Here is an 18,593-nt window from a genome sequence, read left to right as displayed (position 1 = left end):
AGCTGACACGCCGCGATATAACTGGAATACTGTTAAAAGTGGCGTTAAACCCAACTCACTCACTCACTCACTAAAAAAGAATTCCAAAATCGGCTATTAAAGTTTGATGTGTTATGTAAGTCAAAGAACAAAAAATGTCAAGCAGCTTAAGCAGCAGATACATGCAAGGTTTCAAAGTAATCGAATAAGCGGTTGCGGAGCAATAGGGCGAAATACATCTTCAAAATATTCTGTTCTTTTAGTTATCTGCCCTTGGCTTTTAGGTCTACGGCCTTGGGTTTTTGGCGGGCACTAGTACCCGACGGTCCACATACACACACAAAATGTGAACAAAATCGAGCCAGTGGTTATTTTTCTAGCTCTGGTACAAAAATCAGCGGAATCATAATAATATTAAATCAATCGCTAACACTGGGACTCTTCAGACTTTCGGCTTGGTTACTCTTTAACAGGACGTAACTTCTTTGTCAGTTGGGCTCCAGTCAAACGGATTAGCGTTCTGCGTTCGTCGGGGCCCAAGGTTCCTGTCGCATTGCTGAGATAAAGTGCTAAACCTGTCTCCCACCTCGTTCATATATTCGAATCCTCAAAGGGTTTACCTGTACCAACGCCGTCAAATGTCAAGAACCTCTTGTGAGACATCACCACTACTAAATTGACCTGGGTGTCCCAGGATGTTTTGACCAATTTCCAACTTCGACAATGTTCGAATCCTCAAATGGTTTGTTTGTACCAACGCCATCAAATGTAAGGAACCACTTGCAAGACATCACCACACGTGTCCCAGTGTGTTCTTAACCCATGTTTGACTTCGACCATGTACGAATCCTCAAATGGTTTGGTTGTACCAACGTCGTCAAATGTAATGAACCGCTTGTGAGACATCACCACATGTGTCCCAGTGTGTTCTTAACCCATGTTTGACTTCGACCATGTTCGAATCCTCAAAAGGTTTGGTTGTACCAACGTCGTCAAATGTAATGAACCGCTTGTGAGACATCACCACATGTGTCCCAGTGTGTTCTTTACCCATGTTTGACTACTACCATGTTTGAATCCTCAAATGGTTTGGTTGTACCAACGTCGTCAAATGTAATGAACCGCTTGCGAGACATCACCACATGTGTCCCAGTGTGTTCTTTACCCATGTTTGACTTCGACCATGTTTGAATCCGCATATAGTTTGCTTGTACCAACTCCGTCAAAAGATAGTCACCGTTTGCAGGACATTACCGCTACCAAATTTGCGTGTGACACAGTTTCCCAGAGTCTACTAAACCAATTTCCGACCTCGACCATATTCTAATCCGCAAATGGTTTGCTTTAAACAACGCCGTCAAAAATAAGGTACTGTAGCAATTGGCAATTGAGAAATGAATCAAGCCAGCGAGTCTGACCACCCAATCCGATTAGTCGCCTGCTGTGACAAGCAAAGTTGCCTCTTGAGACAAGCATCGGTTGAAAAGGCCAATTCTAATCCTGGTCGTCAAGGGTAGTACACATAATACAGAACAAGACTGTGGAGAACGCTTGGATATCTGTAAAACCAGTGAATGGGGGTGTATGGTAGATTTATGAGACGCTTCCTTCAGTATTTGTACTCAAGTCTGATTTTTTTACTTAAATCAAATCATACCACACCAAGCAGTGGTGCTTTCAGTATGCAACCCAGGACAAAATGAGCTGCATATAGTATCAAAGCTTCATGCAAACTTTCAATAGTTTCTGTTAAGAACCTTACAAGCTATGATCTTAAAAGTAAAATTTCGGTGAAATAAATGATCAAAATCAAAATCCAATATGGCCGCAACTACAAATGATATAAAAAAACGGCTATGCTAATTTGTTGTGTTCTGTATGGAGACAATTCTCAGAAAGTTTGAAATCATTTCATGCAGTGGATTCAGAGGAGATAGTATTTGAAGACAGGTGCCCCAAAAACCCTGTCAAAACCTTGAATCCAATATGGCTGCCAAACCACGTGTCAATGACCAAAGTCAAAGAACAAAAATTATCAAGCAACTGAAGCAGCAGATACATGCAAGGTTTGAAAGTAAACAGACAAGCGGTTGTGGAGCAGCAGGGCAAAATATATCGTCAAAAAATACTTGTTTTTCAGTTATCTGCCCTTGGCCTTTGGGCCTACGGCCTTGGGTTTTTGGCAGGCACTAGTACCCAACGGTCTACAAACCCACACAAAATTTGAACAAAATCGAGTCAGTGGTTATTTTGCTAGGGCAGGTACAAAAATCGGAGGAATAATAAATAATAATAAATAATAATTAAAGCTGCAAGCAGCAATGGCGGGCTCCAAGTTACACTGTGCACAAACGTCCATGTTCGAATCCTTAAAGGGTTTCCTTGTACCAAATCCGTCACATGTAGGCACAACTTGCAGGGTATTGCTGCTACGAAATTGGCGTGTGCTAAGTCTGTTTTAAACCCATTTCCGACATCAAACATGTTCGAATCCTCAAAGGGTTTGTTTGTACCAACTCTGTCAAAAGATAGTCACCGTTTGCAGGACATTGGCGTGTTCCAGGGGTGTCCCAAATTCTAATCAAATATTACCACCAAGTGTTGTTACTTTTTCCATGCACCCAAGAACAGAAAATAAGATGCATATGATACACTAACTTCATGTAAACTTGCAATAGTTTCTGTCAACACGCTAACAAGATATGATCGTTAAAGTAAAATTTCGGTAATTTTTTTTATCAAAATCAAAATCCAATACAACCGCAACTAAACTAGATATCCCAAAACGGCTATGAGAGTTTGCTGTGTTGTGTGTGGAGACAATTCTCAGAAAATTTGGAAGCATTTTATGCAGTGGATTCAGAGGAGATAGGATTTGAAGACAGGTACCCAAAAGACACTGTGAAAACCTTGAATCCAATATGGCTGCCAAACCATGTGACCAATGACCAAAGTCAAAGAACAAAAAATGTCAAGCAGTTCAAGCAGCAGATACATGCAAGTTTTCAAAGTAATCGGATAAGCGGTTGCGGAGCAATAGGGCGAAATACATCTTCAAAAAACTTATTGTCTTTTAGTTATCTGCCCTTGGCCTTTGGGCCTACGGCCTTGGGTTTTTGGCGGGCACTAGTACCCAACGGTCTTCATACACATACAAAATTTGAACAAAATCAAGCCAGTGGTTTTTTTGCTAGCTCTGGTACAAAAATCGGCGGAATAATAATAATATTAAATCAAATGCTAACACTGGGACTCTTCAGCCTTTTGGCTTGGGGACTCTTTAACAGGCTGTAACTTCTTTGTCAGTTGGGCTCCAGTCAAACGGATTAGCGTTCTGCGTTCGTCCGGGCCCCGGGTTCCTGTCGCATTGCTGAGATAAAGTGCTAAACTTGTTTCCGACATCGTTCATATTCGAATCCTCAAAGAGTTTACCTGTACCAACGACATCACCACACGTGTCCCAGTGTGTTCTTAACCCACGTTTGACTTCGACCATGTTCGAATCCCTAAATGGTTTGGTTGTACCAACGCCGTTAAATATAATAAACCGCTTGTGAGACATCATGACATGTGTCCCAGTGTATTCTTAACCCATGTTTGACTTCGACCATGTTCGAATCCCGAAATGGTTTGCTTGTACCAACGCCGTTAAATGTAATAAACCGCTTGTGAGACATCATGACATGTGTCCCAGTGTATTCTTAACCAATGTTTGACTTCGACCATGTTCGAATCCGCACATGGTTTGCTTGTACCAACTCCATCAAAAGATAGTCCACGTTTGCAGGACATTGCCGCTACCAAATTGGCGTGTGCCACAGTTTCCCAGAGTGGACTAAATGCCGACCTCCATATTCTAATCTGCAAATGGTTTGCAAATGGTGTGCTTTTAACAACGCTGTCAAAAATAAGGTACCGTAGCAATTGGCAATTGAGAAATGAAGAATCAAGTCAGCGAGTCTGATCACCCAATCCGATCAGTCGCCTCCTGTGACAAGCATAGTTGCCTCTTGAGACAAGCATCGTTTGGAAAAGGCCAATTCTAACTCTGGTCGTCAAGGATAGTACACATAATATTGAACAAGGCTGTGGAGAACGCTTGGGTAACTGCAAAGCCAGTGAATGGGGGTTTATAGTAGATTTATGAGGCGCTTCCATCAGTATTTGTACTTGGGTGAATTTTTTTATCAAAATCAAAATCCAATATGACCGCAACTAAAAAAGATATAAAAAAACGGCTATGCTCATTTGTTGTGTTATGTATGGAGACAATTCTCAAAAAGTTTGAAATCATTTCATGCAGCGGATTCAGAGGAGATAGTATTTGAAGACAGGTGCCCATAAAACCCTGTCAAAACCTTGAATCCAATATGGCTGCCAAACCACGTGATCAATGACCAAAGTCAAAGAACAAAAAATATCAAGCAACTAAAGCAGTAGATACATGCAAGGTTTGAAAGTAAACGGGCAAACGGTTGTAGAGCAGCAGGGCAAAATATATCATCAAAAAATACTTGTTTTTCAGTTATCTGCCCTTGGCCTTTAGGCCTACGGCCTTGGCTTTCTGGCGGGCACTAGTACCCAACGGTCTACAAACACCCACAAAATTTGAACAAAATCGAGCTGGTGGTTATTTTGCTAGGGCAGGTACAAAAATCGGCGGAATAATAAATAATAATAATAATAATAATAAATAATAATAATAATAAATCGAACGATTACAATAGGGCTCTACAGCCTTTCGGCTTGGAGCCCTAATAATAATAAATATAGCTGCAAAGCAGCAATGGCGGGCTCCAAGCTATGCTGTGCACAAACGTCCATGTTCGAATCCTCAAAGGGTTTCCTTGTACCAAATCCCTCAAATGTAGGCACCACTTGTAGGGTATCGCCGCTACGAAATTGTCATGTGCCGGGGTGTCCAAGTCTGTTCTTACCCCATTTCTGACCTCAGACATGTTCGAATCCATTAAGGGTTTGCTTGTACCAATTCCGTAACAAAATAGTCACCGAAATCGCCACAACGAAATTGGCGTGTTCCAGGGGTGTCCCAAATATTAATCAAATATTACCACCAAAGGTGTTACTTTTAGCATGCAACCAAGAACAAAACAATAAGATGCATATGGCACACTAACTTCATGAAAACTTTCAATAGTTTCTGTGGGGAACCTTACAAGATATGATCTTTAAAGTAAAGTTTCGGTGAAAAAAATGTTCAAAATCAAAATCCAATAGGTCCTTCGATTTAAAAGATATCCAAAATCGGCTAACAGAGTTTGATGTGCTATGTATGGAGACCATTCTCAGAAAGTGTGAAAACATTTCATACAATGGATATAGAGGAGTATGCATTTAAAGACAGGTACCCAAAAGACAATGGTAAAACCTTGAATCCAATATGGCTGCCAAACCACGTGACCAGTGACCAAAGTCAAAGAACATCAAATGTCAAGCACCCAAAGCAGCAGACACATCTAAAGTTTGAAAGTAATTGGACAAGCGGTTGCGAAGCAATTGGGCAAAATATAGCTTTTAAAATTGCTTATTTTTCAGTTATCTGCCCTTGGTCTTTGGGCCTACGGCCTTGGAATTTGTGTGGTATATGGTACGTAAGTATCATGATACACATACAAAATTTGAATGGAATCGAGACAGTGGTTATTATGCTAGCTCTGGTACAAAAATCGGCGGAATAATAATAATATTAAATCGAACGATAGCACTGGGACTCTTCAGCTTTTCGGCTTGGTGACTCTTAACCAGACTGTAACTTCTTTGTCAGTGGAGCTCCAGTCAAATGAATGAGCGTTCTGAGTTCGTCAGGGTTTATGTCGTATTGCTGAGACAAAGTGCCAAACCTGTTTCCGACCTCGTCCATGTTCGAATCCTCAAATGGTTTGCCTGTACCAACGCCGTCAAATGTAATGAACCGCTTGTCAGACATCACCACATGTGTCCCAGTGTGTTCTTACCCCATGTTTGACTTCGACCATGTTCGAATCCTCAAATGGTTTGCCTGTACCAACGCCGTTAAATGTAATGAACCGCTTCTGAGACATCTCCACATATGTCCCAGTATGTTTTTAACCCGTTTCCGACCTCGAATCCTCATGTTCGAATCCTCAAATGGTTTGCCTGTACCAACTCTGTCAAAAGATAGTCACCGTTTGCAGGACATCACCACTACGAAATTGGTGTGTGCCAGAGTTAACCAGAGTGAAGCATGGGTTGCTGAAGTCCAATTCTAACCCTCATCTTCAAGGGTAGTATACATACTGCAAAAGACACTTGACGGTCAAAGGGAAATAATCCTGAGTTTTCTGAGCGATGTTTTCGGTATTTTGTCAATATTACCACCAAGCGGTGTTACTTTTAGCATGCAACCAAGAACAAAAGATGAGGTACATATGGCACACTAACTTCATGTAAACTTTCAATAGTTTCTGTGGAGAACCTTACAAGATGTGATCTTTATATAAAGGAAAAATTCGGTGAAAGAAATCATCAAAATCAAAATCAAACAGAGCCGTCACTAAGACAGATATCCAAAAACGGCTAACAGAGTTTGGTGTGTTATGTATGGAGACAATTCTCAGAAAGTTTGAAAGCATTTCATGCAGTGGATTCAGAGGAGATAGTATTTGAAGACAGGTACCCCCAAAACCCTGTGAAAACCTTGAATCCAATATGGCTGCCAAACCACGTGACCAATGACCAAAGTCAAAGAACATCAAATGTCAAGCACCCAAAGCAGTAGACACATCTAAAGTTTGAAAGTAATTGGACAAGCGGTTGCGAAGCAATAGGGCAAAATATAGCTTTTAAAATTGCTTATTTTTCAGTTATCTGCCCTTGGTCTTTGGGCCTACGGCCTTGGAATTTGTGTGGTATCTGGTACGTAAGTATCTGGACACACATACAAAATTTGAATGGAATCGAGGCAGTGGTTACTATGCTAGCTCTGGTACAAAAATCGGCGGAATAATAATAATATTAAATCGAACGATAGCACTGGGACTCTTCAGCTTTTCGGCTTGGTGACTCTGAACCAGACTGTAACTTCTTTGTCAGTTGAGCTCCAGTCAAATGGATGAGCGTTCTGAGTTCGTCAGGGCCCCGGGTTTATGTCGTATTGCTGAGATAAAGTGCTAAACCTGTTTCCGACCTCGTCCATGTTCGAATCCTCAAATGGTTTGCCTGTACCAATGCCGTCAAATGTAATGAACCGCTTGTCAGACATCACCACGTGTGTCCCAGTGTGTTCTTAACCCATGTTTGACTTCGACCATGTACGAATCCTCAAATGGTTTGCCTGTACCAACGCCGTCAAATGTAATGAACCGCATGTCAGACATCACCACATGTGTCCCAGTGTGTTCTTAACCCATGTTTGACTTCGACCATGTTCGAATCCTCAAATGGTTTGCCTGTACCAACGCCGTCAAATGTAATGAACCGCTTGTCAGACATCACCACATGTGTCCCAGTGTGTTCTTAACCCATGTTTGACTTCGACCATGTTCGAATCCGCATAAGGTTTGCCTGTACCAACGCCGTCAAATGTAAGGAACCGTTTGTGAGACATCCCCACATATGTCCCAGAGTGTTCTTAACCCATTTACCACCCAGACAATGTTCGAATCCCGATAATCGCCTCTTGAGACAAGCATGAGTTGCTGAAGACCAATTCTAACCCTCATCTTCAAGGGTAGTATACATACTGCAAAAGACACTTGACGGTCAAAGGGAAATAATCCTGAGTTTTCTGAGCGATGTTTTCGGTATTTTGTCAATATTAACACCAGGCGGTGTTACTTTTAGCATGCAACCAAGAACAAAAGATGAGGTACATATGACACACTAACTTCATGTAAACTTTCAATAGTTTCTGTGGAGAACCTTACAAGATGTGATCCTTATATAAAGGAAAAATTCGGTGAAAGAAATCACCAAAATCAAAATCAAACAGAGCCGTCACTAAGACAGATATCCAAAAACGGCTAACAGAGTTTGGTGTGTTATGTGTGGAGACAATTCTCAGAAAGTTTGAAAGCATTTCATGCAGCGGATTCAGAGGAGATAGTATTTGAAGACAGGTACCCAAAAAACCCTGTGAAAACCTTGAATCCAATATGGCAGCAACTAAAAAAGATATCCAAAATCGGCTAACAGAGTTTGATGTGATATGTATGGAGACAGTACTCAGAAGGTTTGGATGCATTTCATGCAGTGGATTCAGAGGAGATAGGATTTGAAGACAGGTACCCCCAAAACCCCTTAAAAACTTTGAATCCAATATGGCTGCCAAAGCACGTGACCAATGACCCAGATCAAAGAACAGAAAATGTTCAGCACCCGAAGCAGCAGACATGTGTAAAGTTTGAAAGTAATCGGACAAGCGGTTGCGGAGCAATAAGGCGAAATATATCTTCAAAAAATACTTGTTTTTCAGTTATCTGCCCTTGGCCATTGGGCCTACGGCCTTGGAATTTTTGTGGTATTTGGTACCTAACACCCTGCACACACACACAAAATTTGAACAAAATCGAGCCAGTGGTTAAACTGCTATCTCTGGAACAAAAAACGGCGGAATAATAAATAATAATAATAATAATAATTAAAGCTGCTAGCAGCAATGGCGGGCTCCAAGTAACACTGCGCACAAACGTCCATGTTCGAATCCTCAAAGGGTTTCCTTGTGCCAAATCCGTCAAATGTAGGCAGCCCCTTGCAGGGCATCGCCGCTACGAAATTGACATGTGCAGTGGCATCCAAGTCTGTTCTAAATCCATTTCCGACCTTGAACATGTTCGAATCCTCAAAGGGTTTGCTTGTACCAGCTCCGTTCAAAAATTGTCACCTAACATCGCTGCTACGAATTGGCGTGTTCCAGGGGTGTCCCAGGGGTGTCCCAGGGGTGTCCCAAATATTGATCAAATATTACCACGAAGCGGTGTTACTTTTAGCATGCAACCAAGAACAAAAGATGAGGTATACATGTCAGATTAACTTCATGTCAATTTTCAATAGTTTCTGTGGAGAACCTTACAAGATATGATCTTTCAAGTAAAATTTCGGTGAAAAAAATCATCAAAATCAAAATCCAATAGGTCCGTCGATTTAAAAGATATCCAAAATCGGCTAACAGAGTTTGATGTGCTATGTATGGAGACCATTCTCAGAAAGTGTGAAAACCTTTCATGCAATGGATTCAGAAGAGTATGCATTTAAAGACAGGTACCCAAAAGACAATGTGAAAACCTTGAATCAAATATGGCTGCCAAACCACGTTACCAATGACCAAAGTCAGAGAACATCAAATGTCAAGCACCCAAAGCAGCAGACACATCTAAAGTTTGAAAGTAATTGGACAAGCGGTTGCGAAGCAATAGGGCAAAATATAGCTTTTAAAATTGCTTATTTTTCAGTTATCTGCCCTTGGTCTTTGGGCCTATGGCCTTGGAATTTGTGTGGTATCTGGTACGTAAGTATCATGATACACATACAAAATTTGAATGGAATCGAGGCAGTGGTTATTATGCTAGCTCTGGTACAAAAATCGGCGGAATAATAATAATATTAAATCGAACGATAACACTGGGACTCTTCAGCTTTTCGGCCTGGTGACTCTGAACCAGACTGTAACTTCTTTGTCAGTTGGGCTCCAGTCAAATGGATGAGCGTTCTGAGTTCGTCAGGGCCCCGGGTTTATGTCGTATTGCTGAGATAAAGTGCTAAACCTGTTTCCGACCTCGTCCATGTTCGAATCCTCAAATGGTTTGCCTGTACGAATGCCGTCAAATGTAATGAACCGCTTGTCAGACATCACCACGTGTGTCCCAGTGTGTTCTTAACCCATGTTTGACTTTGACCATGTTCGAATCCTCAAATGGTTTGCCTGTACCAACGCCGTCAAATGTAATGAACCGCTTGTCAGACATCACCACATGTGTCCCAGTGTGTTCTTAACCCATGTTTGACTTCGACTATGTTCGAATCCTCAAATGGTTTGCCTGTACCAACGCCGTCAAATGTAATGAACCGCTTGTCAGACATCACCACATGTGTCCCAGTGTGTTCTTAACCCATGTTTGACTTCGACCATGTTCGAATCCGCATAAGGTTTGCCTGTACCAACGCCGTCAAACGTAAGGAACCGTTTGTGAGACATCCCCACATATGTCCCAGTGTGTTCTTAACCCATTTCCGACCTCGAATCCTCATGTTCGAATCCTCAAAGGGTTTGCTTGTACCAACTGCGTCAAAAGATAGTCACCATTTGCAGGACATCACCACTACGAAATTGGTGTGTGCCAGAGTTAACCAGAGTGTTCTTAACCCATTTACCACCCAGACAATGTTCGAATCCCGATAATCGCCTCTTGAGACAAGCATGAGTTGCTAAAGACCAATTCTAACCCTCATCTTCAAGGGTAGTATACATACTGCAAAAGACACTTGACGGTCAAAGGGAAATAATCCTGAGTTTTCTGAGCGATGTTTTCGGTATTTTGTCAATATTACCACCAGGCGGTGTTACTTTTAGCATGCAACCAAGAACAAAAGATGAGGTACATATGACACACTAACTTCATGTAAACTTTCAATAGTTTCTGTGGAGAACCTTACAAGATGTGATCTTTATATAAAGGAAAAATTCGGTGAAAGAAATCATCAAAATCAAAATCGAACAGAGCCGTCACTAAGACAGATATCCAAAAACGGCTAATAGAGTTTGGTGTGTTATGTGTGGAGACAATTCTGAGAAAGTTTGAAAGCATTTCATGCATTGGATTCAGAGGAGATAGGATTTGAAGACAGGTACCCCCAAAACCCTGTAAAAACTTTGAATCCAATATGGCTGCCAAAGCACGTGACCAATGACCCAGATCAAAGAACAGAAAATGTTAAGCACCCGAAGCAGCAGACATGTGTAAAGTTTGAAAGTAATCGGACAAGCGGTTGCGGAGCAATAAGGTGAAATATATCTTCAAAAAATACTTGTTTTTCAGTTATCTGCCCTTGGCTATTGGGCCTACGGCCTTGGGATTTTTGTGGTATCTGGTACCTAACAACTTGCACACACACACAAAATTTGAACAAAATCGAGCCAGTGGTTAAACTGCTATCTCTGGAACAAAAAACGGCGGAATAATAAATAATAATAATAATAAATAATAAATATAGCTGCAAGCAGCGATGTCGGGCTCCCGCTGGGTAAGAATTGTGGAAGCGGATCCTGTTCTATTCATAGAAGTACTTTTGCAAAATTGTACTTTGGTTATACAGAGTACTAAAAATCATTGAAACTGAGTTCTTAATTAAACTAATTTATTACCATTAAGGCATTTTCTCTTGTTGTTATATAAAAGCATTCGGATATGCGGAAGGATATGTGCTATACTGTGTACGAGTATAAGCTGATCTGGATTATCAATAGGAAATTTCACCGGTCCGTTTTGACCAAGAAAAGAATTCCCATTTTGTCCCTGGGTCTGTTCAGGATGGAAGATACAAGCATGCAGAGGTGTTGGTGACTTGTTATTGTAATATTCAGGAAATGGATCTTGTAATTTGACCCGTGCTCAGGGATGAGATGGCTTAGACCATTATCTAACAGTAACAACACATGTCGGTCACCTCTTGTCATCTCCTTGTTGAAGCAATTCAACCAATCAGCTAAGAAAACAACAAGTCTTCCAAGCGTTTGTGATCAAAGTTTAAAAGAAGATTAGCTGTAAACACAATGGAGATGAGAAAGGGACTGGTTTCTAAACCATAATGATTTGGGTAAATAATACTCCTTAAAGTTGGCATTATATCTGGGATCTTTCAGGAAAAAATGGAATTATCAAAAATGAACAGGTTCGTATTATTAAAAGCTAATTTGATAGTGCGGAAATCCGTTCCAAGGAAAATAAGGCATTTTATAAGAAGAATACCAAACATGTTGTACAACGATCCTTTTAGACAGGGAGCAACTGAATGGATCTAGTGTACAAGTACGGGAAACTGTGCACTTTCCACTGGCAGAATGTATTACAAACAGCGTGAAGAGAATCTATACAGAAACAGACTAGAAGTCGCTACTATTGAAACGAAGTGAACATATAAATGGTCTGTTATTATTTGAAATTGTGGTAATACAATTAAGACAAGTACCAGTAAATTAAACGGAGAGTTCAGCGATATTAAACTTTCAATCACAAACGTACAAAATGCGTGCTTTCTGCTGGCAGAGACTACTGAAAACAGCGTGAAGAAAATCCATAATGAAACAGACTATAGAAATCGCTGCTATCGAAACATGAAGTTAACATATAACCAGTCGGTTACTGTACTTGGAAGTTGCGGTAATACAATTATGACAAGTACCAGTAAATTAAACGGAGAGTTCAGCGATATTAAATCACAAACGTACAAAATGCGTGCTTTCTGCTAGCAGAGACTACTGAAAACAGCGTGAAGAAAATCCATAATGAAACAGACTATAGAAATGGCTATCGTCGAAACATGAAGTGAACCTGTCTGTTGTAGTAAGAAAATTATGACAAGTACTTTTAAAAGATAGTACATTAATCGGAGAGTTCAGCGATATCAAACTTTCAATCACAAACCTACCGTAAATCCCACAGTCTGAACAGCATTTATGAAGGAGGCAACACTTCGGGCGGGATGTAGGTCATGTTTTGACTGAAGCACCCCACACGCGGCTCTCGGACGACCCCGCTATAGCTGTCTCACCATACCATTCCCGTGCACGTGGATCACGTTCCAATATGCAACCGACCGACCGACCGACCGACCCAGCCGCATGGGACTGAGGTACGCTGGCACGCTGTGAGGCCAATACACATGTATGCGCAGTTCTTTGCTTAAGTCTGTTGACAATGTGTATTGTGAATTCGCGCCAATTGATGCAGATATGAGCTTTCACATAACAAAACACAATGTCGTTATTTACTCCAAGCTACACTGTTTTCTATGCAGAACCGTTGAACAAACGAGCGCAAACGTAAATCTATTTCTATAGTCCGTTTCTGCTTGCGTTATCCATCAGCTGTATAAACACTGTACCTCATTGACCCTGGTAACTGATTTCTGTAGTCCACAGCCGAAAACTATACACAAAGCTCACGTACTGCAAACTGTAGTTTGTTATATAAATAAACCTATACCGACAATAGTGTAGCGTATAGCGCCAAGAGAACGGAATCGTATGCACGAGTATTGCTGTCGATTGAAGTGCAGTGAACGGGACTTATTTGTCATTCTATGGCTGCTTCTTTCAGTGTCTTTTACTTTAAAAAATGTTTGAAGAGTTCGTAAAGCACCCATGTCATCCCCACTAAATGACATTTCCAGAACATGTGAAATAAGAGTTTGATGTATGTAGGATTTGTGATTTGTGACTGCATTTCAATATCGAATTGCACATGTAAATACTAAAGATTGCCTGGTCTGCGAGTTATAGAATGATCTGGTTAGGAGCAATATGTTGAAAGATGTTGTTAAACATTAATTATGTATCATTTCTCTCTCCGTCGTCTTATTTCCTATGTCACTACAAATGGGTGTGGTAACAAACATCCCGACTCTACATAAACACACGAAATCTGGTCGAAATCGGACCACTTTTAGCCAAGTTACGGGTGTTTAGAGTTGTGCTATTTGGCAAGTTTCTGGACCTGGGCCAAAGAGTGCCATATTTAAACAGCTGTAGCTCCGTGGTCCATTGAGCTACAGACAAACGGTTTGGTGTTCTGGAATCGTCAAGACGTAAGGTATCAGGAAAATGGAAAACATATCACATTTGACATAAATATATGTTTTGTTTGAAGTTGTTAGTATGGTACTTGGAGCCAAAGTGTGGAGAGTTTGGAAGCTTTTGAGCTGGTAGTTTGAGCTGAGGAGATTTGGGGAGTCAAGTACTGAGAAATCTGCTAAAAAACAGTGCCAAAACACTTAATCCAATATGGAGGCCAAACGAAGCAATTTGGCTACATTGGATGTGTAGAGATTTTGTTTGGCTTCTGATTCTGGATCTGTTCAGGAATTTTGGAAGTCTTTGGAGCTTTCGTGGCGGAGTTATGAGCTGTTGAAATTGGGATTTTTAGAGTTGTTTTGAGTTATCTGCCCTTAGTCTTGGAGTCTAGAGTCTTGAGATTTTTGTGGTATCTGCTTCAGGACCTGAGCTATCTTTGTGGAAATTTTGAAGAGATTCTGAGCAGTAGTTTTGGAGGTAGGATTGGAACAAAAATCGGCGGAATAATAATAAATAATAATAATAATAATAATAATAATAATAAATCGAACAATTACAATAGGGCTCTTGCCTTGTAGGCAGGAGCCCTAATAAATCGAACGATTACAATAGGGCTCTACAGCCTTTCGGCTTGGAGCCCTAATAATAAATAATAATAAATCGAACGATTACAATAGGGCTCTACAGCCTTTCGGCTTGGAGCCCTAATAATAATAATAATAAATCGAACGATTACAATAGGGCTCTACAGCCTTTCGGCTTGGAGCCCTAATAATTGATTACAAGTCCTATATAGATAACTCAACAAATATTATTCCTAAACATGCTTTGGCAGCAAATATCAATCTTTATGATAAAAATGTTGGCTTGGTTAAATAAAACAAATTTTTGAAATAGTAAACACAAACAAATGTAATGAATCCACTGTAAATAAACTTCAGTCCAAATGTATGCATTCTTGAGGGATTCTCATTTATTCAACAGCAAGTTAAAAACATACAGGTTGGTCAAGTCATCTATAACTATTGAGAATTATGTTACATATTGTAAAAACAAAGCTCATAGGTCACATTTCTCAAAACTTTGTTTAAGTAATCACAAACTAAAATTTGAAACTGGTAGATATACAAAAAAACAACCCCATTAGAACCACGTCTCTGTGGAAACGTGATGTCTCAGAAGATAAGCAACATTATGCACTATATTGTATAAAAAAACAAACCAAGAAAGGGACATTCCACAATCATGATAAAGGTTTTTGTACAGTCTGTTAAAAGGAACAATTCTTAATACTTTTGGCCAACAGTTATCCAGATACAATTTCCAAGATCAGTTACCATATCTACAATTATAAACAAATTCCTTGTATGTTCAACATTACCATAGTTTTGCTCAATTCTCATAGTGTTTCCATATCATTATAATACACTTGTTTTAAAATATAATTGTTATAATGTACCTCCTTTGTATTTTGAATATACCTGTGTGTTTTGCACTAACTGTGCATATTTTTTTGTAGTTTGTGATAGTGTAATACAGCCACTGTTTCTTCATGGAATGTTACGCAAAACATATCTTGTCTGAAAAATCTTTGTTTTTGATAGTTTGTTACAGTTGTGCACGGGAACACGGTTGGCCCCATCGCCTAAGGCGCTGCAATTCGCTATGCAGAGTTGTGTGCCTTTGGCATTCAGAAACCTATGAAAGTGTGCTCGAATCCTGGTTTGCCCCGATTATGTTGTCAGCACCATACCCATGCTCGTGGGTTTCACCAAAGTGGTGAACGTCTAAGTCCTGCATCACTCCAGGCTTTCCTCCCACGTCAAGCTGACACGCCGTGATATAAGTGGAATACTATTCAAAGTGATGTTAACCCATCTCACTCACTCACTCAGTTTGGTTAACTGGGTTTGTGTTGTGATTACTTCTAGTTTAGATTTGAAGTATGTTTAGAACAATGTCACTATGTTCAACCCTAACATCATGAATATATCATGCAACCATATTATATTTTTGGAAAATAATTGCAAACTACTGTCCAACCTGTTGATTTCCTATGTATCCAGAAGCAAAGAACATATACATATACATGTCATTATGAAGACAACTAATTACAAATTTCTCATGTCAAACCTGTTGTTTTACATGTGTTGTTTATCGAACAAAGTCATACTTTATAGAAGCCTTTTATTTAAATGTGTTGAACAATAAGTTGCAATAGCAGTGTGAAGGGAGAAGATTGAGTGTGTGTTACATGCTTGACCTGATTTCCTCCCTGGAACGTTTATTGCTGGCTGCCTGAATAACATACGATATACATTGCAAAGGTAGTGCGCAATAGAGCTATTCGGGTAAGGGAGATAATCACTTACTCTCAGTGATACAGCTTGAATAAGATACAATGTACAGCTTTGCATGGTCAGTGCGTGATAAAGCTCTATACTACACCTAAAGCCAAAGGAGATAATCGCTCAATGTGCAATTGTTTATCCTTACAAAATATAAACTGGTTAACTTTAGCGAAAGAAGATATATTTCCCTTAAACATTTTTACCTCTTTTAAAAATAAAATGAACAAATTGCATGGATTATCTACATTACAAAACATGACTAAGTCACAGAATGTGACAGGCGATTGGTTAAAACTTGTCCGGATTAAGTCAATCTCATTTCATTTTAAAAACGCCAATTTTTTTAGAGAAACCAAAGTGGCACACTCCTTCAGTCAAAAACAAACTAACCCTTATACTTCATGTTGTTTCAGGTGGACAGTGTGTGTCCATTCCAGCTGTAATGTGTCTCCATGTTGTTTTAACTGGACAATGTGTCTCCTACATGTTTCATGTTGTTTCAGGTGGACAATGTGTCTCCTACATGTTTCATGTTGTTTCAGGTGGACAATGTGCCTCCATGTTGTTTCAGGTGGACAATGTGTCTCCTACATGTTTCATGTTGTTTCAGGTGGACAATGCGTGTCCTGCATGTTTCATGTTGTTTCAGGTGGAAAATGTGCCTCCATGTTGTTTCAGGTGGACAATGTGTCTCCTACATGTTTCATGTTGTTTCAGGTGGACAACGAGTGCCCTGCATTCGAGCTGTAATGTGTATCCATGTTGTTTCAGGTGGACAATGTGTGTCCTTCGTTCCCTACTAGCTGTCACAGTGCTGGTAGCACAAGTCCTGTCTGTCAACAGGGACAACTTTAAAACATGTAGTCAAAGTGGATTCTGCAAGTAAGTGCCTTTTACCGATGCCAGACTTGATAACCAATGTGAAAAATTTATATGGAAATTTGACTTAATGACCTGTTTTCCATGTTAACTAGTACTAGAATTAGTAGTACAAGGGCTGGTCAAAAAGTTCTAAGCCTGACTAACTTTCAACTATGAGCCATAACAAAGTGAACTAGTCAATGTAGTACATTGTTTGAGTATTTCATTGCATGTGTATTTGGTCTGTTGAGTCCGTTTGTATATTTGTGACAGCCAGTTGAACGTGATAGGGGTCCAAATGGACATCGAAATGAAAAAGAATGAGTAGCGAGCAGTCATATGTTTGGGACTTTAGAGGAAAAATACTCATGAAATTCATGACCGCATGCCACAAATGTATATGGATAAGTATCCTAGCTATTCCACTTTTAAACATTGGGCAGCTATGTTTAAGGCTGAGAGAACAAGCCTTGACGATGACCCTAGGTCTGGACATTCCTCAACTTCCATCAATGAAGATTCAATCAAGGAGATAGAAAAACTTATACTGTCAGACATATTATCATTGCTTAACTTGAGGAAGACACAGGTCTAAGCCATGGATCCATTGAAACTATTATTCATGAATATTTACAGATGAATAAGATATCTGCTCCTTGTGTGCCAAAGTTTCTAAATTCTTGTCTTAAGGAAAAAACGAACTGACATTGCCAGAGAAGATTAAGCGTTAGTTGAGGATTTTGTCAAATTCAAAAAGAGATTGGTAACGGGTGAAGAAACATTGGTCTACCACTTTGATCCCGAGTCAACGCAACAATCCTTGGAATGGCACCATTCCAAGAAATTCAAGTTTTCAAGATCAGTGAAGAAAGTTATGGTCACTGTATTCTGTGATGCAAAGGGTGTGATCCTTGTTGATTACTTAGAAAGTCAAAAGACGATGACAGGTGCCAACTGTGCTGATTTGCTTCATTGCCTGAGAGATCTATCAAAGCAAAGCGTTGAGGAATGCTGACTGCTGGAGTTCCACTACTTCATGACAATGCCTTTTCTCACACCTCTCGGAATAGTAGTAGTAGTGGTTTAATTAATTTTCAAGGCTTTTCATAATGTGACCTAGGTGCATTAAACTATGTCAGAACTAGGAAGTTTCTTCTTTTCCACCCGCACCATTAAATGCCTACAGACATATGCTGATTTGGAGGCAAAAGCCGTATGGTTGTTTTCGCCCTGACTTGGAAGTAAGCTGTTTGAGTGTTAACTTTGACATGTGTGACCTGGTTACCTTGACATGATGGTTATGTGTGCATGTGGTAACTTGACCTGTGGGTAAGCTGTGTGGTCACCTTGACCTGTGGGTAAGCTTTGTGGTCACCCTGACCTGTGGGTAAGCTGTGTGGTCACCTTGACCTGTGGGTAAGCTGTGTGGTCACCCTGACCTGTGGGTAAGCTGTGGGGTCACCTTGACCTGTGGGTAAGCTGTGTGGTCACCCTGACCTGTGGGTATAAACTGTGGGGTCACCCTGACCTGTGGGTAAGCTGTGTGGTCACCCTGACCTGTGGGTAAGCTGTGGGGTCACCTTGACCTGTGGGTAAGCTGTGTGGTCACCCTGACCTGTGGGTAAGCTGTGTGG

The 18,593-nt window shown here is 40.3% G+C and overlaps 1 protein-coding gene across 2 annotated transcripts in view; it reads left to right on the top strand.

Moving 5' to 3' along the window:
• LOC124125106 (neutral alpha-glucosidase AB-like) overlaps window positions 1–18,593 on the top strand; it is a 75,342-nt gene that overhangs the window by 23,037 nt on the left and 33,712 nt on the right. For both annotated transcript variants that reach the window (XM_048403021.1, XM_048403020.1), the window contains exon 2: window positions 16,870–16,980. In XM_048403021.1, coding sequence (XP_048258978.1) covers window positions 16,870–16,980 — 111 coding nt within the window. The remainder of the gene's footprint in view (window positions 1–16,869; window positions 16,981–18,593) is intronic.

This window comes from Haliotis rufescens, unplaced genomic scaffold, assembly GCF_023055435.1.
Source record: "Haliotis rufescens isolate VD_foot unplaced genomic scaffold, xgHalRufe1.0.p SCAF_3, whole genome shotgun sequence".
NCBI lineage: Eukaryota > Metazoa > Mollusca > Gastropoda > Lepetellida > Haliotidae > Haliotis > Haliotis rufescens.
The sequence above is the reverse complement of the archived record's forward strand: the minus strand, read 5'-3'. Positions and strand labels throughout refer to the sequence as shown.